This window comes from Psammomys obesus, unplaced genomic scaffold (assembly GCF_907164565.1).
Source record: "Psammomys obesus unplaced genomic scaffold, mPsaObe1.curated_primary_1811, whole genome shotgun sequence".
Taxonomy (NCBI): domain Eukaryota; kingdom Metazoa; phylum Chordata; class Mammalia; order Rodentia; family Muridae; genus Psammomys; species Psammomys obesus.
In genome coordinates this window covers 15,743,638-15,769,828 of record NW_026596064.1, presented here as the reverse complement: position 1 = coordinate 15,769,828, position 26,191 = coordinate 15,743,638, and the positions used below count along the sequence as shown (strand labels likewise).

Below are 26,191 nucleotides of genomic sequence, written 5' to 3'. Positions count from 1 at the left end.
TTATGTTTCCCATGACTACATGAAAATTGAATTTTTGACTGCAGAAAATTGATATTTGACTACAATCTTAATGCTAACGTATAGGAGCAGACACTTCATTACTTGACTTATGTCTTCAGTAAGGTTCAGAAACAGAGGCACAAAGAAACCATTTAGGAAAAAGCAGCTTATAGTTTTATAGAGCTAAGAGTATTAAAAATAATGAAGTACAAGGAGAAAGAAATTGAGGCATGGAGATTGAGGGAAATAAAGTACAAATAGAAAGTATAAATAATAGAGAAAGCATAATAAATAATAGAGAAAATGTTGTAGAATGGGCTCATAAAAGGAATGGACAGTAATAGGAACCTATTCATAAAAGATACATGTTAAAACCACCAACAACTGAAATAAAAGTGTAACTTAAAATTAACTGAAATAAGTATTAAAATTAAACAGAAAATATTATAAAGATCAGTGTCCCTTCCTATTTGTCATGAGTGTTCTTTCCCTCCACCCCTTTGGTGTCTTCTATAACTGACTCTGAGTGAAGGGGGGTCTTCCAGCCCTAAATTAAAATGTCACACTGGTATGCCCTTCATGCTGTGTTACTTGACTTTTCTAGGGTGTCTGAGACCCTATGCCTGTCCCCTACAACATTGTTTTTGGTATGCTAAGGATCATATTTTGTGCATAGAGTATGCAGTGGATCAGGCTCTGAGGCTATGGATGGCATGGACTCACTTGTATTTAACTTAACTGTTTTCTTCTCACCCATATCCCTCTTGGTTTTACTAATGCACCACATTCCTTGCCTGAGAGTGTGTGCTATGTTGAGTATACGGCTTTTGTTTCCACATTATTGCTCACCTAGGCTGTAATGGACTTAGTACCTTCCATAATTCCTTTAAGCTAGTTACTCTAAAGAACTTGTGAAGGATCTCATATTCAGGCCACTGTTTTGTACTTCCGTTGTAATCTCCATGACTTGCTTTGGGCATCTTTCTGTCCATCTTATCCCTATTTCCTGGTCATGTGTTTTTAGCCTGCTCATTCTTTCTCTATTTGGTATTACTCCAGCACCTGTCCTCAAGAGAGGATAGCACTCCTTGATGAGTACTAATGACTTGGGCCCCAATAGGCAGCAGGTACTAGTTCATGCCCACCTTTATCTGCTGCACAAGTTTTATAGATTTCACCTCAGCTTTTTTTTTTTTTCTCTTTATGAATCTTCTTTTCTTTATGTCTCAGCTGTCCTTCATGAGTTTCTGATAGTTTTTTGTTCTTTGTCTCTTAAGAATAAAGTCTGTTATTTTATTTTATTTTCAAAAATCTAGAGGTTTATTTCAAAGGAAAAAAAACAATTGTTGGTGTTTTGTTTCACCGCTTTATGAAATTCCAGGACAATTCATAATACAAAATGGAAATTCTATTAAAAAGAATGCAAAAGCAGTAAAATACAAGCTTATGTACAATTCTCACTTTTGTTATTATCTCTAAAAATTTTGAAAAAATGAATAAATTTTAAATAACCAGAGAAATAATGTCACAGATTTTCTTTAAAAAAAAAAAAAAACTATGCTAATCCTACAGATCCATGAGCATGGGATAGCTTTCCATCTTCTGATATCTTCTTCAATTTCTTTCTTCAGAGACTTGAATTTTTTTTTTCATATAGGTCTTTCACTTGCTTGGTTAGAGTTACACCAAGGTACTTTGTTATTTGTGGCTTTGTGAAGAGTATTGTTTCCCTCCTAATTTCTTTCTCAAGCTCATTTGTCTTTTGTATACAGGAGGGCTTCAGATTTTTTTTTTTAGTTAATTTTATATCCAGCCACTTTGATGAAGGTGTTTATCACCTGAAGGAGTTCTCTGTAGAATTTTTGGGGTCACTCATGTATACTATCATACCATCTGAGAATAGTGATACTTTGACTTTTTCCTTTCTGATTTGTATCCCTTTGATCTCCCTTAGCTGTCTTATTGCTCTAGCTAGAACTACAAGAACTATGTTGATGTTTAACTTCTTAAGTTCTTTGTATATTCTGGATATTAGCCCTCTGTCAGATACAGGTTTGGTGAAGATACTTTCACAATCTGTAGGCTGATGTTCTGTTCTGATGACAGTGTCCTTGGCTTTCCAGAAGCTTTTCAGTTTCATGAGGTCCCATTTATTGATTATTTATCTTAGAGCCTGTGCTGTTGGTCTTCTGTTCAGGCAGTTGTCCCTGTGCCAATGAGTTCCCCACTTTTTCTTCTAACAGACTTAGTGTGTCTGGTTTTATATTGAGGTCTTTGACCCACTGGGACTTCAGTTTTGTGCATAGTGATAAGTATAGATCTATTTGTATTTTTTCTACATGTGGACATCCAGTTAGACCAGCAACATTTGTTGAAGATGCTATCTTTTTTTTCATCGCATGGTTTGTCATCTTTGTCAAAAATCAAGTATCCATAGGTGTATGGGTTTATTTCTGTGTCTTCTATTCAATTCCATTGATCCACCATTCTGTTTCTATGCTAATACCATGGAGTTTTTTTATTACTGTTGCTCTGTAGTACAGCTTGAGATTAGGGATGGAGACACCTCCAGAAGATGTTATTGAACAGGATTGTTTTAGTAATTCTGGGATGTTTATTTTTCCCTATGAAATTGAGAATTTCTTTCAAGTTCTATACAGAATTGTGTTGGTATTTTGATGGGAATTGTATTGAATCTCTAGATTGCTCTTAGCAGGATGGCCATTTTCACTATGTTAATCCTACCAATCCATGAGCATGGGAGATCTTTCCATCCTCTGATATATTCTTCAATTTCTTTCTTCAGGGACTTGAAGCTTTTTTCATACAGGTGTTTCATATGCTTGATTAGAGTCACACCAAGGTACTTTATGTTATTTGTGGCTATTGTGCAGGGAGTTGTTTCCCAAATTTCTTTCTCAGCCCTTTTGTTTTTTGTATACAGGAGGGCTACTGATTTTTTTTTTAGTTAATTTTATATCCAGCCACTTTGTTGAAGGTGTTAATCAGCTGAAGGAGTTCTATGTAGAATTTTTGGGGTCACTCAAGTATACTATCATACCATCTGAGAATAGTGATACTTTGACTTCTTCCTTTCCAATGTGTATTCCCTTGATCTTCTTTAGTTGTCATATTGCTCTAGCTAGGACTTTCAGTACTATGTTGAAAAAATATGGAGAGAGAGTGGGCATTCTTGCCTTTTCCCTGATTTCAGTGGGATTGATTTAAGTTTCTCTCCATTTAGTTTGATGTTGGCTATAGGCTTGCTGTATATTGTCTTTACTATGTTTAGGTATGTGCCTTGTATCCCTGATCTCTGCAAGACTTTAACATGAATGGATGTTGGATTTTGTCAAATGCTTTTTCAGCATTTAAGGAGATGATCATGTGGTTTTTCCTCCTTCAGTTTGCTTATATGGTGGATTATATTGATGGATTTCTGTATATTGAACCATCCTTGCATGCCTGGGATGAAGCCTACTTGCTCATGGTGGATGATATTTTTTATGTGATCTTGGATCAGTTTTCGAGTATTTTATGAGTATTTTTTGTGTTAATGTTCATAAGAGAGATAGGTCTGAAGTTCTGTTTTTTGTGGGGTCTTTATGCAGTTTAGGTATCAAGGTGACTGTGGGCTCATAGAATGAGTTTGGTAATGTTCCTTCTGTTTCTATTTTGTGGAATAGTTTGAAGAGTGTTCACTCTTCTTTGAAGGTCTGGTAGAATTCTGCACTAAAACCATTAGACCTGGGCTTTTATTGGATGATAGACTTTTGATGACTGCTTCTGTTTCCTTGGGGGATGTAGGACTGTTTAATTTACCTGATCTTGATTTAGCTTTGGTAAATGGACTCTGTTAAGAAAGATGTCCATTTCATTTACATTTTCAAATTTTGCTACATATAGGCTTCTGAGGTAGGACCTAAGTATTCCTTGGATTTCCTCAGTGTCTGTTGTTATGCCCCCCTTTTCACTTCTGATTTTGTTGATTTGGACAGTGTCCCTCTGCCTTTTAGTTAGTTTGACTAAGAGTTTGTCTATCTTGTTGATTTTCTCAAAGAATCAGCTCTTGGTTTTTTTGATTCTTTTGAATTGTTCTCTTCATTTTTTTTTAATTTTTCATATTAATTACAGTTTATTCACTTTGTATCCCAGCTCTAGCCTGCTCCCTCATTTCCTTCAATCCCAGCCTCCCTTCCTTACCTCCTCCCATACCCCTCCCCAAGTCCACTGATAGGGAAGGTCCTCCTCCCCTTCCATCTGACCCTAGCCTATCAGGTCTCATCAGGACTGGCTGCATTGTCCTCCTCTGTGGCCTGGTAAGGCTGATCCCCCCTCAGGGAGAGGCGATCAAAGAGCCAGCCACTGAGTTCATGTCAGAGACAGTCCCTGTTCCCCTTACTAGGGTACCCACTTGGAGACTGAGCTGCCACGGGCTACATTTGAGCAGGGATTCTAGTTTATATACAAGAATGGTTTTAATGTATTGATTTCAGGCCTGAATTTGATTATTTCCAGCTATCTACTCCTCTTGGGTGTGTCTGCTTCTTTTTATTTTTCTAGTGCTTTGAGGTGTGCCATTAAGTTGCTTGTATGAGATGCCTCAAATTTCCTTATGAAGGCACTTTGTGCTGTGAACTTTCCTTATAGCACTGCTTTCATTGTGTCTCATATGTTAGGGTAAGTTGTACCTTCATTTTCATTAAGTTCTAGGAAGTCTTTAATTTCTTTCTTTATTTCATCCTTGACCCAGGTGTCATTGAATAAAGAGTTAATCCTACCAATCTGTGAGTATGAGAGATCTTCTCAGCACCTCATGGAACCTTCTCCAAATTGACTGTATAGTCGGGCACAAAGCAAGCCTCAACAGATACAAGAAGATTGAAATAATCTCTTGTATTATATCAGCCCATTAAAATATACTCTTTTTGTCATTGGTATTCAACTATGTCATATATGTTGTTTTCTCAAACCTTATCTAATTCTCTAATGGCCTCTAATGACCACTAGATATCTTATATTAAATTTCTTTACTTTATAGATACACTAACATTTTATTGTGTTCAAATATGTGTAATACAATTTTCTATTTTATATTTTTATTCATTTGTGTGTGCATGTGTGTGTGTATTCTATGTGGTGCAGGCATCTGAGTATACAGATGTACACATATGTGAGCACAAAGGCGGGGAGGCCCTTGAATATCCCATTTTATCACTCTTCTGCGTATTTCCTGTAGCTGAAACTGTTCATTGAACTGGAAGCTGCCTCTGTGAGGCTGGGTTGCCGGTAAAATCCAGAGACTCACCTATCTCTGCCTTCCAGTTGCTGGGCTTATAGGCATGATCATCTGGGTGCTGGGCATTCGAACTAAGGTCTTCCTGCTTCAGAGAAAAGTGCTCTTACCCACTGAGTTACTTCCCCACTCCTGTTCTTATAGTTCTTATCACCTCATGTTAAGTATATAAATAAGCATTTTGCAAAAACAAAACGAATGACTTTTGCTTACCTCGATAATACTATTAAAACTTATGTAAATTTCCGCTGTTGTCAAATATTAGATAAATTTAAATATCAAAACCAAATATATTCTATTTCCCTCAAATAGTTACCTCTCAACCCCACTGAATGTTAAATAAGTTATAACTTTAGGCTTCTCTCTCCCCTCCCCCACCATTCTATACCTTCACTTTTATTTACTCTTCAACTATTTACTTTTATTTATTTACTCAGGCAAATATTATGGTGAATAATTTTTCTTTCTTGGTTCTTGGGTTTTCCTTTTATTTTTTTTTTGAGGGAGAACTATAGCTCTTTTATTATTTAAAACAATTTTAACTTTAAATACACTTTGTATGTATTTTTCCTTTCCCCAAGTCCTTCGAGATCCTTTCTGCCTCCCTACTTACCCAACTTTAAGTTCTTTTTCAAAAAACAAGGAAAACACAATGCAACAACAACCCCAAACCAAGAAAACAAAATAAAACACCACCCCAAAAGAACACACACACAAAGCGGAGTCCATCCTATGTTGGTTAACTACTCCTAATCATGAAGCCTTTCCTGGAGTGCTAGATATACCCAGTGCCACTCCATTAGAGAAAACTAATTTTTCCCTCTTCCCGCAAATATAAATAACAGTTCAGTTGTTAACCTTTACACTAGTGCCTGGGTATTCATTCATTCATTCATTCACTTTTAAATATAAAAATAAAATATAATAAGATTAAAAAAGCTATCACACTGAAGATGGGCAAGACAAACCAACAAAAAGAAAACAGACAAAGAGAAGGCATAAGAATCAGAAAGACACTCGATCTTACACTCAGAGATTCCATAAAAACACTAAACTGGGAGCTGCAATGTATGTGCAGAGAACCTGGTGCAGACCCATGTGAGCCCTTTGCATGCTGCTTCAGTCTCTGTGAGTTCATGGAAACCTTGATCTTGTTCATTAAAAGGGCCTTGTAGTTTCCTTGAAACTTTCCATTCACTCTGGCCCTTACACTCTTTGTGCCACCCCTCTTGAGTTCCCTGAACTCTGAGGGAAGGGATTTGATGGAGACATCCCGTTTAGGATGGGTGTTCCTGGGTCTCTCTCTGCCTAATGTCTAACTGTGGGTCTCTATATTTGTTCCCATATGTTGCAAGAGGAAACTTCTCTAAGGATAGATAAACGAGACACTAGGCTATGAATATAGCAGAATATGACTCTTTATGAGTCATTTTATCACTACATTTTTAAAACCAGTAATATTTGGTTTTACTTTAGGTCCCTGGGTTATTTAGTCTCAGATTTTTGGTCACCGAAGCAATGCTGGGTTGGGTCCCATCTCATGGAGTGGACCTTAGATCAAATCAGTTATTTGGTTACTCCCACAAGCTTTGTGCCACCATTGGCCTAACAAATCTTGCAGATAGTATTCCTTTGTAGATAAAGGATCTGTGGCTGGCTTGGTGGTCGCTCTTGGTAGCATGCAGAATATCTTCCTGTACTAAAGATGCTGAAATGTAGGGAAGAGGGTCCTAGGTAGGCAGCAGCTCTACATCCCCATGTTCAATGAGTTGTGTAGGTGTATTCAACAACATGGTCTTACTGTCAGATTTTGGAGAGCAAGCTATAGTCTTGGCAACAGCATGAGTTATTTGGGGATTCCCACGGAGACCCTCTGGTCTACACTTCAATTGGATATAACACAGTCCCAGTACTGGACCAAAGATGGCCATCTGGGACTTTGCCTCCCTTATTATTTGGTGATTTTATTTAGATAACCTTCATATGTTTCTATGATACTATGTTTTATAGTAGCCCTCAAATACTCCTAATTTTATCTGTCTCTCCCCTTATTCCCTCATACAACCCCATTTCTCCTCTCCCTCCCTACTTGATCCTCCCATTCCATCCCCCACTTTCCTTTTACACTTCTACATGTAAGTACTTGTGGCAGGGATGAGGTTTAGTGTTAGAGCACTTGCTGAAAGGCCATGGGTTCAACAAGAAAATTAAATGTCTAAGTTAAGAATTTTAAACTGTTTTTCTTCTACATATTGTGTTTACTCTTTGCCTATAAGCCAAAATAATATGTCCCAAATATTTTCACTGTGTTGTTTATGCTTGTCATTGTTCCTTACCGCTGTTCCTAATTTAAGTGTAGGTCTGGTCTTCGAAGTGATTCATTCATGTCCCCCCCCCAACTATTCAACCTTAACCATGATTAGAATATATTTCATGAAAAAATATTTTCAATAAAAAGGAAAATGATGATACAATTAACAATTTGTACTTCGAAATCAAGAATTTATGATTTCCTAAGGTTTACCATACTTGTCACTAATTAAATATGAATCGCTCCTCTGCATTTGATTCTGCATATGCTACTATCCTAATCTGAAATATCACTATTTGCAGCACCTCTACTGCCAGGAAGAAAACTCTTGGGACTTGTAATGTGGCTTAGTGAATAAAGACACCTGCCACCATGCCTGAACTTGAGTTCTGTTTCCAGGACTCATATATATCTTTTAGCCTCTACCACAAATATTTTTTTAAACTTATGTATTTCTTTGAAAATTTTACAATTATTTTACTATGTAAAGGTATAATACTACAATAAAAATACAAATATTTTACTAATTTTAATATAAGTATTTTACTATTTAAAAACATATTATACCTTTTAATAGTATAAAGGTGTACTAGTAAAATATTAGATAGTAAGAGGTGTATTATATCTTTAAATAAAATACCTGGTTGGTATAAATTTTAAGACATTACACTTATTGCACAATATTTAGTTTAATAAAATTATTGTATTCATATTAACAAAGTATGTCATTATGGGATATTGGAGGCCTGGAAAGAAAATTCATTTCTATTATTATTAACATCTCATTTTACAAGAAACTGTATTTTAAAAAATAAAATTACTCTTTATGGTGCTGAAAAGAGTGAAGTTTATAATGTTTATAAACATTTTAGGACTTGATTATGAAAATTATTTCATGTTTTTATCTTTGCAAAATGACTCTAATATATTGTCTTTATCTATTAGTTTTCCAATCTTTGAGAATCCATACCCAATGGACATTCATGAGTCACCAGTTACATGCACAGCATATTTTGCCGATTGCCCTCCAGATTTGATTCTAGTACTCTATTCTATAGGAGTCAAGCACAAAAAACAAGGATACAGTAACAAGGTAAATTGGTCCTGTATTTGGATGTATGGTCATGCTTTTTCTTGTCTTTTATTTTCTCACTTTCTACACAAAGGTGACTAACAAGAAACTTTGAAAGTTGCAAGATGACATTGTCAAAGATTAAACTAGTGAAATTCAATTTTCTAGCTGTGGCATAGTTCTAAGCCTATAAGATTATAAATTTCCCATAAGTGTATAATTACATACTAAGATCTATTTGTCAATCATGCTTATTTTTGTATTACATATATAAACTATCAGAGTCATAATAAGTATCCTTTAATTTTTTATATGGATAGGGTTGTATGAAATTCAAGAATCAATTCTTCATAATTTATTATTAGAAAGACAAAATTAAGCCAAGTGGTGGCGGCCGGTGGCACATGTCTTTAACTCCAGCTCTTGGAAGGCAGAGGCATTCAGATCTCTGAGTTTGAGACCAGCTTGGTCTACAAAGCTAGTGTTAGTATAACCAGGGCTACACAAAGAAACCCTGTCTTGAAAAAAATTAGAAGTACTAAATGAAAGACAAAATTATTAAAACACTTGTTGCTAACACGATATTTTTCTTTACAATATTTAAGTTTCAAGTATTTATAATTATCACAAGCTATCTAATATGGTTTCTGTTATTGGCCCAGGATAACTGTAATGTACTATTCAAAAAAGCACTAGTTATGTGCTATTCTAAATGTCATCACAAAGCTAAATGTCATCATATACTGATTGGCACATGTTACAACAATGTATTTAACCAATTAAATACTTATCTTATTAGTTTATGTGAATGGTAATATTGGTTAAAATCCATTTTTAAACAAATTGCTATTCTGCATTTATAGATCGATTTGTTTAACAAAAGGATCAATTATAACTATATACTTCATTTTTGGCTGTTTTGTAATGATGTGATATTAAATCATCTTTTTATTATTTTGTAACATTTAATTCTAAAATTCTAAGCCATTTAAACTAAAAAATAAAACCTACATATTCTTCTCAATAATATGTTTAGGAATGGCCAGTCAGTGGAGGAGCTTGGAATCTTGGAGCACAAACTTATCCAGAAATTATTATTACTGGGTAAGTAAGATGTTTTGTGAATTATAATTTATAACAAATAGTTATAACTTTAATAAAAGTATTTGTTAGGTCTTGACACTTATGTAACTGTGCTCTGTGCAGATGAATCATTTAAATAAAAATAAGAAATAAGAATCTAAGAAATAGCTTTAATTCATAATTCTTAGCTTTATGAAAAATATAATCAAATTGCTGGAAACAGAATTATGTTAAAGTTACTTTTTATAAATCTGTGTTTGTTTTTCAGTTTCTCCCTTAACACAGTCGTCAAACAAATAATTGAAACTTTTATATTTATTTAATAATAATCTTCACAACATAATACGTGAGAATACTCTATTCTTTTTTTTTTAATTTTTATTGTTTTAATACTAATCACAGGTTATTTACTTTGTATCCCAGCCATAGCCCTCTCCCTAATTCCCTCCCATTCCCACCCTCCCTCCCTCATCTCCTCCCTGTCCCTTTGGAAGTCCACTGATAGGGGAGGCCCTCTTCCCCTTCCATCTGACCCTAGCTTATCAGATATCTTCAGGCCTGGCTGCAATGTCCTTCTCTGTGGCCTAGCAAGGCTGCTCCTCCCGCGGGGGGTGGGGGGGTGGGGGAGGTAAAGGGAGAATACTCTGTTCTTAACCCTCTAAACTAATCTGGTTTCCTAACAGCACATATCCCAGAGACACTTGCACTCTGTATTCTTATTCCAGATCCTTCCCCTGAGGTCTTTTGTACCCCTCCCACGGCTCATTCCCCTACTTCCTCCTCTAACTCCTCCTTCCCTGGCTGGCAGGAAGTCCAGCCTTATTTTCTCCCCTGCTCAGTGATTGGCTGTAAGCTGCTTTATTGGCATATCAGGAGACATTTGGGGAGCAGTGTTTACACAACATTCAGACAAGAGATTCTCAGAACAAGGATTGCAACCATATATGGGGGGAGGGGATACAGAAACCAGAATTTGAATTACACAATAACCTTCTGCTTACAGAATTATACAAAAGAATTATATTTAGATTATATTAGTAGAAGAGTCATAATAAAATTATAAAAGTCAATAAAATTATGAGAGAGATTTATAAGAAATACTTTATTTGGAAGCAATAGAATATTAACTTCAGTAAAACCCTTAACAAAACATCATATTCCTCAAATTTCAGAAATCATGCTTTGTATCCCCATTGCTATGGCTGAACATAAGATGTCCTCCATAGGCTTAAGTATTGCCTTCTTGGTGTCTACCTGATAGTGTTATCTTGGGAGAAAGGAGAAACTGCAGGAGGTGGACAAACTAGGTAGAGGAAAGAGGCCACTGGATGAATACCTTGAAGGTTATTTCTAGAGCCTGGTCTCTTGTTTTTACTTTGCTTCCTTTCCGTACATCTTGAGATTAATAATTTGTTACATGCTTCTACTGCCATGATGGGCACTACTCTCCCACATTCTCCCCGCCATGATGGACCATGAACCCTTGAACAAAATCAACCTTTCTTCTCTTAAATGTTTAAACTGGGTATTTTATTCTCACAACAAAACATTCATCAAATGGCTAATATTTACTTCAAAATTCATAGCATCAGAAATGTCACTACTTTAGTATGTTTATCCTATATTATATGTCTACTCTCCACTTACAAGTGAGTATATACTATGTGTGCCTTTCTGCTTCTGGGTTACCTCACTCAGGATAATCTTCTCTAGTACCATAAAATTTCCTGCAAATTTCATGATTTCCTTGTTTTTAATTACTGAGTAGTATTCCATTGTGTAAATGTACCACAATTTCTGTATCCATTCCTTGGCAGAGGGACATCTAGGTTGTTTACAGATTCTGGCTATTACGAATAAAACTGCTATGAACACCATTGAGCAAATTTCCTTGTTGTATGGTTGAGCATCTTTTGGTTATATGCTCATGAGTGGTATAGCTGGATCTTGAGGTAGCACTATTCCATAATTTTCTGAGAAAACACCAGATTGATTTCCAAAGTGGTTATACAAGTTTACATTCCTACCAGCAATGGAAGAGAGTTTCCCTTTATGCACATCCTCTCCAACATGTATTGTCACATGATTTTTTTTTTTTTTTTGTTATCTTGGCCATTTTGTTGGGTATAAGGTAAAATTTCTGGGTCATTTTGATTTGCATTTCCTTAATGACTAAGGAGGTTGAACATTTAAGTGTTTCTCTGCCAGTAGATACCTCATTGAGAATTCTATTTAGCTCTATAGTATAAAAGAAGCTAAACAACAAGGATGACCCTGGGAAGATGCTTAATCCTCATTCAGAAGAGGAAACAGGATAGAAATCTGAAGTGGGAGAAGACAGGGAACAGGACAGGAGCCTTCCACTGAAAGACTCTGATGATCAGGGTATTGAAGCAGATGCTGAGACTCCTAGTCAAACTTTGGGGAGAGTGCAGGGAATCTTATGAAAGAAGGGGGAGATAGAAAGACCTGGAGGGGACAGGAGCTCCACTAGGAGACCAACAGAACAAAAAAACCTGGGCCCAGGGGTCCAGCAGAGACCAATACTCTAACCAAGGACCATGCATGGAGAGGACCTAGACCCCCTGCTCAGATGTAGCCCATGGCAGCTCAGTCTCCAAGTGAGTTCCCTAGTAATGGGAGCAGGGGCTGTCTCTGATGTGAACTCAGTGTCTGGCTCTTTGATCACCTTCTCCTAGAGAGTACAGCCTTGCCAGGCCACAGAGGAAGACAGTGCAGCCAGTCCTGATGAAACCTGATAGACTAGGGTCAGATAGAAGGGAAGGAGGATCTCCAGTATCAGTGGAATAGGAAGGGGCATGGTATGAGAATGAGGGAGAGCGGGGCTGGGAGGACATGAGGGAGGGAGCTATAACAAGGACACAAAGTGAATAAACTGTAATAAATAATAAGATTTTAAAAGTCATCGTTTTGAGCTTAGAAATGGTTTATCATGAATCAACATTCATCACAGTGATTTTTATGAAGATATTAACAATAGTAAATGAACTTTTTATGTATTTAAAGTGACTGATTTATTTTATATACTTTAATTAATGCTATTTTATTTTTATCTAGTCATGCTGATGGATCAATAAAATTTTGGGATGCTTCAGCAAGTAAGTGTTACACTTATCCGCATTCAGCAGAGAATATTTTGTTAAAATTTATTTATGGCCATACAACACTTTTTAATTTTCAAAATTATCATTTCAGAAATATTTTAGCATAATTATATTATATTTGTTATAAATAGATTATCTAGCATAATTTATTTTCTATATTTTAGATCAGCTTAAAGTATGTTACTGTAATTGCATGCAATAATATTAAATAAACAAGACTACAGCCACTCTTTCAGCTATCTAAAAAAATGCATGTTGAATCAGGAAAAAAATCCAAGATTTACCAAATTAACTCTTCAGGAAATTCCTTCTGTGTCTTACCTGGGTGGTGTTTGACAAATGCTTTCATTCCTCTCTTCTCAGCTTTCCTATCCCTCTCTGTAATAGTCGATGAAAGTCAAAATAAATTATTTGATAACAGTAAAGATTCTTTTTATTTTTTTTAACAATTAGGTAATTTAGGGAATAATTTATGCAGTCAGTGTGCTAGAGCCTGTAAAGTTACTTAAATCTTCATTATGCCCATATATGTCATTCACAAAGCATGTTCTTAAGAGAAAGAAATGCACATGTGTAAATACATGTCAAAATGTGAAATTTCTAAATGTCGTGTCATCAAATGCTGTTTTAATCAGAAATGGTAGAGATTTATTTGAACCAGGAAGTTCAGTGATACACCAAAAAAAAATCTCTTTTTTTATTTATCTAGTCATTTTTTGAGATTTTTTTTTTTTAAGTCTAGGTGGGCCTGAGTATGTTATTAAGAATTTTTAAAAGTTCAGGCCAACCGGGAGGTGGTGGCACACAGCTTTAATCCCAGCACTCAGGAGGCCGATCTCTGTGAGTTCAAGGCCAGCCTGGTCTACATAGGGAGTTCCAGGACAGCCAGGCTACACAGAGAGACCCTATTCAGGGTTGAGGGGGGACTCAGGCTAATTATTTTGTGGAATTTTCTTCAATTGTACTGACTACTGCTTCTTATTAAATTAAGCTGTGTCCTTTCTGCAGAAACTACTGGCTTTTGAAACTCTTTTGAAGACCATTTCTACAAGAAGAGTCTTTTGTTTTGTATGGGAAATTGTGGTCTTACTGTGTTCTGAAGTAGAAATAACTTCCCCAAAATAAATGTTGTTGAAAACCATTCATAAACCCAGAGTTTTATAAGCCTGTACCTGACCCTTTCTTAACTAAAACCACAAAGGTGAAATCTTTCCTAAAGGATCTCTGTCTAAGAAAACATCTAGAGCATTGTATCGGCCTTCTATTAAGCAAGTAAAGGGCTTATTGTGAAAAAGCATGAACAACCTCTCATCTGGGAGAGACTTATTTTCTGATTTCCATTATAAATTTTCTTCGTTCCAATTCTCATAAACATTCTTTCTCTTTCACCATATAAGTTTCTCTCTTGATACTGCTCCCATAAGCAAGCGTGTGACACTGAGCGTTTACTATGTAAACGTGACTTGCCTTTCTTAGGTTTTACTTTTGTGGTTCAACAAATATATTGAAAAAACTTGAACAATGGCGAAGAATTAAAAGCAAACTAGGAAATAACTTCATTCTGTTATTTTGTAGTGACACTACAGATGTTGTACAAGCTAAAAACTTCAAAAGTATTTGAAAAGCAGAAGGTGGGAGATGGCAAGCAAACATGTGAGATAGTAGAGGAAGATCCATTTGCTGTCCAGATGATTTACTGGTGTCCAGAGAGCAGAATATTCTGTGTATCGGGAGTCTCTGCATATGTCATAATTTATAAATTCAGCAGGCATGAAATTACAACAGAAATAGCGGTAAGTTACTTTCAATTTAACTTTCCTATTTATAACGACTAAAAGAAAACAATTATGTATTTGCACTGTTACTTAGTATGGCATTTAAGCCATCAAGAGTACAGTATATAACTCATATTTAACATAATCCATAGTATTTTTAATAATTGTTACTTAATGTCTTAGGGTTTTATTGGTGTGATGGAGCACCATGGCCAAAAAGCATGTTGAGGAGAAAAGGGCTTATTCTGCAGATCATGGTTCATCACTGGAGGAAGTCAGGCCAGGAAGTTGAGCAGGCTGGAACCTGGAGGCAGGAGCTGATGCAGAGGCCGTGGTGCTGCCTCCTGGCTTGCTCAGCCTGCTTTCCTATAGAGCCCAGGACCGCCAGCTCAGGGATGGCCCCACCCATAGTGAGCTGGTCCCTCCCCAATGATCACTAATTAAGAAAATGCCTTGCAGCTGGATCTCACTAGGCATCTTGACTGAGGCTCCTTTCTGTGATGACTCTGGCTTGTGTCACATTGACACACAAAACCAGCCAGTACACTTAATATATTAAAAAGTAGTTGGTTTTCAAATAAACAGTTGTCCAACAAAACTTCAATGTCAAAATGGCTTGTTATTATAAATTAATTTCACTAGAAATTGAACATCATATTGCTGTCTGTTGTTACATACCTTTGTATCTTTTTCATTTTGCATCTGCCTAACTAAACTGAGTTAATTCCTCCTAAATTTTAAATGTCAATATAATATCAATGTTTTTTTACTTATAAAGAAAACATACTTATTACTATAACATATAATGCCTTTTAAAGCAGGTAATGTATAGGATATCCCTAAACAGCTATATACATTTATGAATTTAATCAGATAGTATAGTTTACTTTTTAATTATTTTTTATTACTAGTTACATTTTATTAACTCTGTATCCCACCTGTATCCCACTTCCTCATCTCCTCCCAATCCCATTCTCCCTCCCTCATCTCCTCTCTGCCCCTTTCCAAGTCCACTGATTGGGGAGGACCTCCTCCCCTTTCATCTGACCCTGTTTTATCAGGTATCTTCAGGACTGGCTGCAAAGTCCTCATCTGTAGCCTAGCAGGACTGCTCCTCCCTTCGGGGGTGGGGAGGTCAAAGAGCCTGCCATTGAGTTCATGTCAGAAATGGTCCCTGCTCCCCTTACTATGGGAAACCAATTGGTTACTGAGCTACCATGGGCTACATCCGAGCAGAGGTTCTAGGTTATATCCATACATGGTCCTTGGTGGAGTATGGTCTCAGAAAAGACCGCTGTGCCCAGATATATTTGGTCCTTGTGGAGCTCCTATCCTCTCCACATCGTACTAACTCCCCCTTTTATCATATGATTCCCTGCACTCTGCCAAAGGTTTGGTTATGAGTCTTAGTATCTGCTTTGATACACTGCTAGGTAGAGTCTTTCAGAGGCCCTCTGTGGTAGGCTCCTGTCCTGTTACTTGTTTTCTCCCATGTCCAATGCCCATCCCAATTGTCTTTCTAAGTGAGGATTGATCATCTTACCCTGGGTCTTCTTTCTTGTTTAATCTTCTTTAGGTGTACAGATTTCATTATGTTTATCATATCTTATAGGTCTATATAAGTGAGTATATACCATGTGTGTCTTTCTCCTTCTGGGATACCTTACTCAGAATGATCTTTTCTAGATCCCACCATTTGCCTGCAAATTTCATGATTTCCTTGTTTTTGATTGCTAAGTAGTATTCCATTGTGTAAAAATACCACAATTTCTGTATCCATTCATCCATCGATGGACATCTGGGTTATTTCCAGGTTCTGGCTATTACAAATAAAGCTGCTACAAACATGGTTGAACAAATGTCCTTGTTGTGTACTTGAGCAAATTTTGGGTATATCCCTAGGAGTGGTAAAGCTGGGTCTTGAGGAAGCACTATTCCTAATTGTCTGAGAAAGCACCAGATTGACTTCCAAAGTGGTTGACCAGTTTATGTTCCCACCAGCAATGGAAGAGGGTTCCCCTTTCTCCATAACCTCTCCAGCATGTGTTGTCATTTGGGTTTTTTATTTTAGCCATTTTGTTGGGTGTAAGGTGAAATCTCAGGGTCATTTTGATTTGCATCTCTCTGATGGCTAAGGATGTTGAGCATCTCTTTAAGTGTTTCTCTGCCATTTTATATTCCTCTACAGAGAATTCTCTGTTTAGCTCTGTACCACATTTTTTAATTGGATTACTTGATTTATTGCTTTGTAACTTCTTTAGTTCTTTATATATTCTGGATAGCAGCCCTCTGTCAGATACAGGGTTGGTGAAGATCCTTTCCTAGTCTGTAGGATGTCGTTTTGTTCTGACAACAGTGTCTTTTGCTTTACAGAAGCTTTGCAGTTTCATGAGGTCCCATTTATTGATTGTTGCTCTTGGAGCCTGTGCTGTTGGTGTTCTGTTCAGGAAGTTGTCTCCTGTGCCAATGAGTTCTAGGCTCTTCCCCACTTTTTTCTAACCAATTTAGAGTATCTGGTTTTATGTTGAGGTCTTTGATCCACTTGAACTTTAGTTTTGTGCAGGATAATAAATATGGATCTATTTTTATTTTTCTGCATGTAGACATCCATTTGGACCAACACCATTTGTTGAAGATGCTATCTTTTTTCCATTGAATGGTTTTGGCTTCTTTATCAAAAATCAAGTATTCATAGGTGTGTGGGTTTATTTCTGGGTCTTCTATTTGGTTCCACTGATCCTCCTTTCTATTTCTATGCCAATACCATGCAGTTTTTATTACTATTGCTCTGTAGTACAGCTTGAGATCGGGGATGGAGATACCTCCAGATAATCTGTTGTTGTACAGGATCATTTTGGAAATAGCTTTACTTTTTAAAGATTTATTTATGTATTTTTTGTGTATGTGTACTTTGACTGCATTTGCATCTGAACACCAGAGGAGGGCATTAAACAGTTGAGAACTGCCATGTGGGTGCTGGGAATTGAACTCCGGACCTTTGGGAAGAGCAGTGAGTACTCTTAACCACTGAGCCATCTCTCCAGCCCCAAGTATTACTTTGTGTCTGTGTCAAATTAGGGAAGGCTTTGTCTTTTTTTAAAAAATTTAACTGCTTTATGTTTTCTCATTAATGAGCTGTCACAAATGATTATTTCTCAATTATAATAAAGTTACTCTTAATAATTTTTATACTGCAACATTTTATATGGTAAAAGTAATTATAACATTACCTTACCAAAATTAATTTTTAAATTCATTACACAAAATTCTGATTATACAAAACAATGATATTACTGTGCTGTCAACTACATCTAACTTAATATACCTTTAATTTTCCTGTCTGTCCTATATATTTTACCCCTTTTTAATCAAAATATAAAAATAATTTTTATAGGCTTTTTTTGTGTTTTTACCACAACTAAAATTGTCATTTTTTAAGAGTATATTGAAAGTTTGGGACTTGGGGTCACATGGGCCTAAGTTTCAACCCCAACTTCACTGCTGATATTTATGTGTGCGGCTCTGAACCATTTAGGCAGTAATAGAGTCTGGGGACAGTTTATTCTCATATCCATACAATTTCATGTGTGAAAAATAAAAGTAAAGTGGTAACCTTTTTGCTGATTTCATCAGGTTTTTTTATAATGGTGTTAACAGCATTAATAAGTCCTCCGTAACCAAACTGTCCCTGCCAAAGGCTTCTAATAGTTTAAATATAATTGTTATAATAAGTTTGGTAATATTGTGTGTTCATGCTATATGAATATTATAATCCATTCTTAAGTATCAAAACATACTCATTACGTTGTAAATTAAATGCTTTTAATAAATATATACACATATCCATTTTAATTTCTTTCATCGGAATAACTATCATTTTTTTTCTTTTATTTTAATCATCCACCAAATTATAATTTATTGTAAAAAATTGTCTTACTTGGGGTTTCTTATTACTATGATAAAATGCCATGACCAAAACAGCTCAGGGAAGAAACGATTTATTTTATTCACACTTCCAGATGTTGTCACTGGAAAAGTCATGGCAGAAACTCAAGCACCATGGGAACTCCCGCAGAGTGTGGGCCTTGAGGCCAGAGCTGATGTAGACATTGTGGGGGAACAATGCCTCCTGGCTCGCTCCCCAAAGCTTGCTCAGCCTTCTTTCTGATAAAACTCATGGATGGCTGCCCAGAGGTGGCACCGCCCCCAGTGGGCTGGGGGCCCCTATGTCGATCACTAAAAAAATGCCTGACAAGCTTACCTAGATGCCAGTCTGTTGGGGGACATTTTCTCATGTGCGGGTCCCCCTTTTAAAATGACCTAGTTTGTGTCAAGTTGACAAAATAAGTTTGAGAAAGCACAGGACTGTTCATTATATAAGAATTTCTGCCTCACAAATAGAATGTGACACTAAAATCCAGGCAGTGATGTTGCACACTTTTCATCCCAGCACTAGAGAGGCAGAGGCAGATATCTGTGAGTTCGAGGCCAGCTTGGTCTACAGAGCTAGTTCCAGGACAGCAAGGATATACTGGAAAAAACCTGTCTCAAACAACAAAAACAACAACAACAACAACAAAAGTATTTTCAATAATAGGTGTCTTTTATAGGTTTGAGAAATGTAAAATTATGCTTTTTCTAGATCCCACCATTGCATCCCAGTATCCAAGTAACTGTCCTAGTAAGGGGAACAGGGACTGTCTCTGACATGAACTCAGTGGCTGGTTCTTTGATCTCCCCTTCCCCACCCGAGAGAGGAGCAGCCCTGCTAGGCTACAGAGGAGGACATTGCAGCCAGGCCTGATGAGACCTGATAAGCTAGGGTCAGATGAAAGGGGAGGAGGCCCTCCCCTATCAGTGGACTTAGAGAGGGACAGGGAGGAAATGAGGGAAGGAGAATGGGATAAGGAAGAAATAAGGGAGGGGGCTACAGCTGGGATACAAAGTAAAATAAACTGTAATTAATATAAAAAAATAAAAATTTAATTAAAAGTTATGCTTTTTTTGTGATTGCCATTGACTAGTCCACATAATTAACTACTTAATTCAGCTAGAGATAATTCTCAAATTGAGTATAAGTTATTGAATTTACTGGTCTAAAAATTTAGAATAATATCTAAAAACCCCATATATTAATGTGCCTACTATTATAGGCACATTATGTTATAACTTAGACTAAATTAAAATGACTTCTTTTTAAGTCATTAGAGGTACGACTTCAGTGTGACGTTGAAGACATCATTACCCCAGAGCCAGAAACAAGTCCTCCATTTCCAGATCTCTCCTCTCAACTTCCGTCTTCAAGGAGTCTTTCCGGAAGCACTAATACTGTGTCTAGTGAAGGACCGACAAAGGACAGTATCCCGTGCCTCAGGTAAGAATAGCTACCAAGTGTCAAAGCACGTTCATCTGTTAATCATATCAATCTTACACACTGTAACAGGAAAAGTTATTATTCTCTCTTCTTAGATGAGTTATGAGAATAGCCCCTCCCCCAAAAGGCACAGGATTTTCATACTTCATTTACCTATTTTTTTTTCTCATTAGGATTCTGTAGAAACTATGGCTTTGATAAAATGGGAAGTTTAACAAGGCAATATTCTGACGTTTTTCATTTATTAGTGAATATTGCTAAATGTTTTACTCAGTGTATGTAAGTTTAACAACATAATAAAAAGCATTAGTTTATAGAACTCATAGTAAAATTTAGCTTGCTGTTACGCCTTTCATTATAGGATTTATAGGTTATTACTTTTGTGTTGTGAAATAAATGTTTCTAGTGTTTGCTGCTTGGCAAATTCAGCCTAAGCAAAGGTTTCCTCTATACTCCATATGACAACATATGTATCTATTACTTTAAGAATTCTAGATAGCTTCCTTCCTTATTTCTTATGCAAATATGTATAAAAAATTTAGAGATAAGATTTCAACAACAAAAGCTATAATTAGTAGTAATCTATGAATTTCTTCCCTAATTTTTTAAAAGATTTATTTTTTTTCGAGACAGGGAGGATTTTCAGAATGGAAGCATAAGCATGAATTAATTGGAGAAAAAATCTTCAAGCAAAAAAAAAATCATTAATTTTTTTCTAGTGAAAAACTCTTATAAGTTCATAAATATGTGATTAGGATATCGAAGAGGATGCTGAGACTCATAGCCAGGCTTTGGGCAGAGTGCAGGGAATGTTATAAAAAAAAAGGGGGGGGGGGAATAGAAAGACCTGGAGGGGACAGGAGCTTCACAAGGAGACCAAAAGAGTCAAAGAATCTGGGCCTGGGTAGCCCTGCAGAGACTGATACCCCAACCAAGGACCATGCACAGAGAGGACCTAGACCTCCTTCTGGGATAGGCAGAGCAGTCTCCAAGTGAGTTTGCTAGTAAGGGGAGCAGGGACTGTTTCTGGCATGAATTCAGTGGCAGACTCTCTGATCACCTCTCCCTGAGGCATGCAGCCTTTCCAGGCCACAGAAGAAGACAACTGCCAGTCCTGATGAGACCTGATAGACTAGCGTCAGACAGAAGGGAAGGAGGGCCTCCCCTGTTAAAAGACTAGGGAAAGGGAATAAGGGAAGAGGGAGGAAGGGTGGGACTGGGAAGAGACAGGGAGACGGCGGGGCTACATCCAGGATACAGTGAATAAATTGTAATAAATAATACATAAATTTTAAAAATTAAATATGTATATATGTACATTTATGTGCATGCATACATACACACACACACACACACACACACACTCACACACCATACTGTACATGTGACAGTCAGAGGAAACCTATAGGAATGTGTTCTCTCCACCTGCTTTGTGGGTCTTGGGGATGAATCCCCTGTCTTTCAGGATTCATGGAAGCACACTTACTGCTGAGCTACCTTGACAGCCCATTTATACTTTTAATTTTTCATCATATCACTTTAGTTCATTTAATTGAGTTCAAAGAAAATGAAAACCAATAAAAGAACAAAATGTTTAAAACAGCACTGTAGACCAATTTGTTTGCCAAGAAAACCCGTTGTTGGAGACACATCTTCTAATTACCTAGATAGTTATAAAATGTAGAATTAAAGACAAGGACGATGGAGAAAGCCAGTAAAAAAAAGGTCTGTTTATAAAGGTGAAGTTAGCATTAGCAATTATTGAAGCATAATAGAGTTGACTTGACAATAACCGAAATCAATCTCAAGGATTATTAAAATTAAAATAAAATCTACATAATTCTATATTATGAGGTTAATTCCTAGAGGTCAAACACTCAAAAAATCTAAATATTATTCTATTAACTAGATTATGGATTGTTCTTCAGTTGCATATACTCAATACTTCAGTAGGTCTTATGTTTGCTTTTGTCACTTTGTTTTGCTGAAGTTGATTATTTCTATATACATTATTTGGTAAATAAATATTTCAACTAGATAATTGTTTAGTTTTAGCAATACTGAAATTTTATCAACATATACATTTTGCAATTATTTATTTTTTATTTATACTTATTTATTTTTATTTATATCTATTATCTAAATAAATATATTTATTTTTATTTATATCTATTTGTGTGCTTAATAAATATTTATCATGGGCCTCATCAAGGAAATGCAATTGAAGAAAAAATTGGAAAGAATTAAGAGAGTTAAACAAAGACTATATGATAGAAGAATGTTCTAGGCAGAAAGAATAGCTAGAGCAAAGGCTTTGAAGTGTTTGGCATGTTTAGGAAAATAGGCCAATGCAGCTAGAGCTCAGAGAAGAGCCCTAATAGTAAGAAGATAATAGAAGTCCAATAATGAGGCATTGTAAGAACCTTGCCATTTATCTTAAGAGGAAAGTGAAGAGTCACTTGTAAAGTTTTAAATAGAAAGTAACATGATTGGGCTTAAGTTTTAAAAAAGATCAATTTAGTATGGAATTGAACATGGGCTTGAGGATGGAGGAAAGAAGCTAGAGACCAATTACTTATTGTTTCAAATAAAATAAAGGTTTTACCCATTTAATTTTTAATTGAAAATAAACAATGACTATTTTATAACATCATATAACTAGCATTGCAGTGGATACACCTTTAATTTCAAGAGCTGTTTCTTATTTATTTGAAATTTAAATTTAAGTGGACAGCCTATGTTTTTGTTTGGCAGTTCTAAGATCAAAGCAGCAAAGAAGTAAAAAGTAGTTAGCTTTGGATATATCTTCAAAGTAATACTGATAGCATTTGGTGAACAACTGACAGATATAAGATTGTAGCAGTGAAGGGAGACTATAAAGTTTTTCTGTGTAGCTAGAAGGTGAGGAGGGTTTTCAGAACAGAAGAAAGACAGAGGTGGAGTAGTTTAGAGAGCGTTAAGAGGACTGTCATTGGATATGTTGAACTTCTTGTTGGGTGGTAATTTATTGCTTAAACAGAACTAGTTTAAGTTCTGTTGCAAAAGTAATCCTGGAGAAGGAGGGGCTTGGTTGGTTTATAGGTTGTAGTCTATCATTGAGGGAGGCCAAGGCAAGCACTCAAGGTGGAACCGAAACAAAGACAATGGAGGAACTATGCTTACTGGCTTGTCTTACTACCTTTCTTACAATACTCCAGTCCTGCCTGCCCAAGGATGGCACTGCCCACAGTGGCCTGGGACTTCCTGTAACATTTAGCAATCAAGAAAGACCCCCACAGACATGCCCACAGGCCAGTCTGATGGAGAAATTCCTCAACTGAGGTACTGACTCAATTGAGAGTCCCTTTTCTCAGCTATGCCTAGGTTTGTCACAGGTTGCCAAAAATAATTATAGCAGTAATTATTTTTATTGTTATGCTTTATAATTCATGGTTAAAGTGCTATAAAAGGAAAATAATTAAAAGTACTGTCCTCAACTACAAAAGAGAAAATGTTTTCTCTGTTAAAGTTGTGAAACTGATTGAAAAAAATTCCTGAGCAAGGATATGTAGCTTGGTACTCCTGAGAGAGTGATGAAGCCTTGCCCATCCAGCATGGATACATGCTTGCCCCACCCATGTTATAGGTTTTTGAAGCATGATCGCTATGTAAATTCTCTAGACGAATAAGCTAATGTTGCATGGGGTGAAATTATGTTTTCTCTTTGTTCTAGTGTCAAAACACGGCCAGTGCGAATGCCCCCGGGCTACCAAGCAGATCTAGTTATTCAGTTGGTGTGGGTAGATGGGGAGCCGCCTCAGCAGATAACCAGCCTTGCTGTAAGCTCAGCATATGGAATGTAAGTGATGAAACTTACTTTCTGCTTTGTAGTACCTAATTTTAAACAGTTTGCAAATGCTTCTTTTCAAATATTGTCTTAAAAATTAGAACAATCCCTCAGCTCAGTTTTATTATATTGACTATAATATTATACAATATTTAAGCTTGTGCTATGATTAGTTTATTTGTTTTATTTTCCTTGATTTTATATTAGTGGTGATGTCCCTAATTCAGATTTTTCTTTTTGGATTGATTTGGATTTCTGTCCCCCCTCCCCTTGTGTTTCACTTTGGATACCTTCTTTTGACCTGTCTTGCCAAGTTCACTTCAACTTTGCCTAATGTGATAGGAGATCTACCTGTGAAGTTTGGTTTCAGTTACACTTGCAAATAGAGCAAGTTTTGGATTTCTGATGGTAACTGACTCTTTTATCCTGCTCGGAGAGTCCCGGTCTCAGTTGTAATGTACTTGCACACATCATCCATGATTCCCGTTAGTTGATGAGGTAAAAACGTGTTATTTTCTAGCCTAGTTACCTTAAAAATGGGCAAGTTCAAGCATTTTCAAGATACCCTTTTCAAAAGATTGGCCTTCAAAGTCAGGTGAGAGGACTATTAGAATTTAAAGACTATGGAGATGTGCCACTTAGTTCAGGAACTGAAGAGAATTAGATTGGCTCATTAGAGAAAACATTTCTTGTGTGAAGGAACTCCGCTGAAGAGCACATTGTAATATGAGAGTATGAGAACGACAGCTTGGATGGCTGCCTTATAGAGCTTTGGTTGTTCAAAAAAAAAAAGAGAGAAAGGAGGAAAGAAAGAAAAGAAAAAATATCTCACCTCAAATCATCATCAAAGTAAAACTTCCCAAGTATTAAAGAAGTAAATAATAATCATACAGTACCTTTCTGAGATTTATGAAAGATGAAATCTCACTTGTCTCATTTTAGGAGGTAACATAAATTTGAGGACTTTAAAAGGTTATTACCATAATAGAAAATTACAAGTCTATGGCTTATGTGAACATGAATTTAAATTTCTAACCAAAATATTAAAAAAATCTATCAAGAAAAATTATAAAATATTTATAACCAAAGCTCATTTGTATCAAGAATGCAGATGGTTTTACCATTTTAAATGAATCAAGGCTTCTGATCAAATTAACAGAATAAACTACAAAAAGCATGTGATTAGATCAGAGATACAAAAACATAAAATATATGAGAAGCTGCCCATGCTCCAACAGAGAGACCTGCACTCATACACATGCTGAAAGTGCTGAGTAGACTCAGTGTGTAAAACAACAACATAGCCATTTGGAATAATGGTAACATTATTATAATGGGAGAAGAATTGGAGCAGACAATATGAGGGGTAGACTTGATCAAACACATTGTATACATGTACAAAATCTTCAAACAATAAAACATATAAAAATCCAATACCCACTGCTGAATTTTTAAAAACTGCTAATTAAAATATGAAGACAACTTTCTTACTCTAATACACTGTAACAAGCACAATGCTTTCTGATGAAATGTTAGATATTTTGCCTGAGTTTTTTTTTTTTTTAAAGACAAATATCTTTGTATGGGCTGCTGTAATAAAACATCTTACACTGGGCCATCTATATACAACAGAAGTTTATCACTCATTTTTGGAGGCTGCGAAGTCAAGATCAAGGCTTCAACAGATTCAGTGTCTGACGAGGGCTCAGTGTTTCAGAAATGGCATCTGACTGCATTCTCATTAGAAGATACAGTCTGCAAGCTTTTTCTCCTCATAAGAAACCTGATCTCATTTGTGAGATGAGCGTCCAAGACCTAGAGACTCCTCATCTCAATGCCATCATCTTTAGGTTTTATTTTAAATATCCTTTATAATATGTATTATACTTGATAAATCGTCATGGACTATTTAAGTTTACTGAGAGATGGTTCTGGAAAAAAAAAAAAAAAGATTGGTCTGCTTCCTCATTTCAGGCCTAAACAAGTTTTTCTCAAAATGTCCTCCAGGGCCTCTTGTCTAGAGACAGGCTGGCCCAATAGCCTTGTGACATGGAAAAAAGCAACCAGAAGAAGGGTTTAAAAACATTGTGTCCTTGAGAACCACAGTAGAGAAAAACCACTTTTTTTTTTTTTGAGTTTTATTTTTTTCTTGTCAGTTACATTTTGTTAACTCTGTATCCCAGCCGTGTCCTGATCCCTCATTTCCTCCCAGTCCCTCCCTCCCTCCCTCATCTCCACCGTGCCCCTTGCCAAGTCCACTGATAGGGGGGACCTCCTCCCCATTCATCTGATCCTGTTTTATCAGGTATCTTCAGGACTGGCTGCAAAG

The 26,191-nt window shown here is 36.3% G+C and overlaps 1 protein-coding gene across 1 annotated transcript in view; it reads left to right on the top strand.

The window, feature by feature from the left end:
* Nucleotides 1-26,191, top strand: part of Stxbp5l (syntaxin binding protein 5L) — a 278,666-nt gene that overhangs the window by 166,656 nt on the left and 85,819 nt on the right. Inside the window, exons 13-18 of the mRNA XM_055625237.1 lie at nucleotides 8,553-8,700; nucleotides 9,716-9,783; nucleotides 12,841-12,881; nucleotides 14,463-14,680; nucleotides 19,864-20,036; nucleotides 23,749-23,874. Of these exons, the coding sequence (XP_055481212.1) occupies nucleotides 8,553-8,700; nucleotides 9,716-9,783; nucleotides 12,841-12,881; nucleotides 14,463-14,680; nucleotides 19,864-20,036; nucleotides 23,749-23,874 (774 nt within the window). The remainder of the gene's footprint in view (nucleotides 1-8,552; nucleotides 8,701-9,715; nucleotides 9,784-12,840; nucleotides 12,882-14,462; nucleotides 14,681-19,863; nucleotides 20,037-23,748; nucleotides 23,875-26,191) is intronic.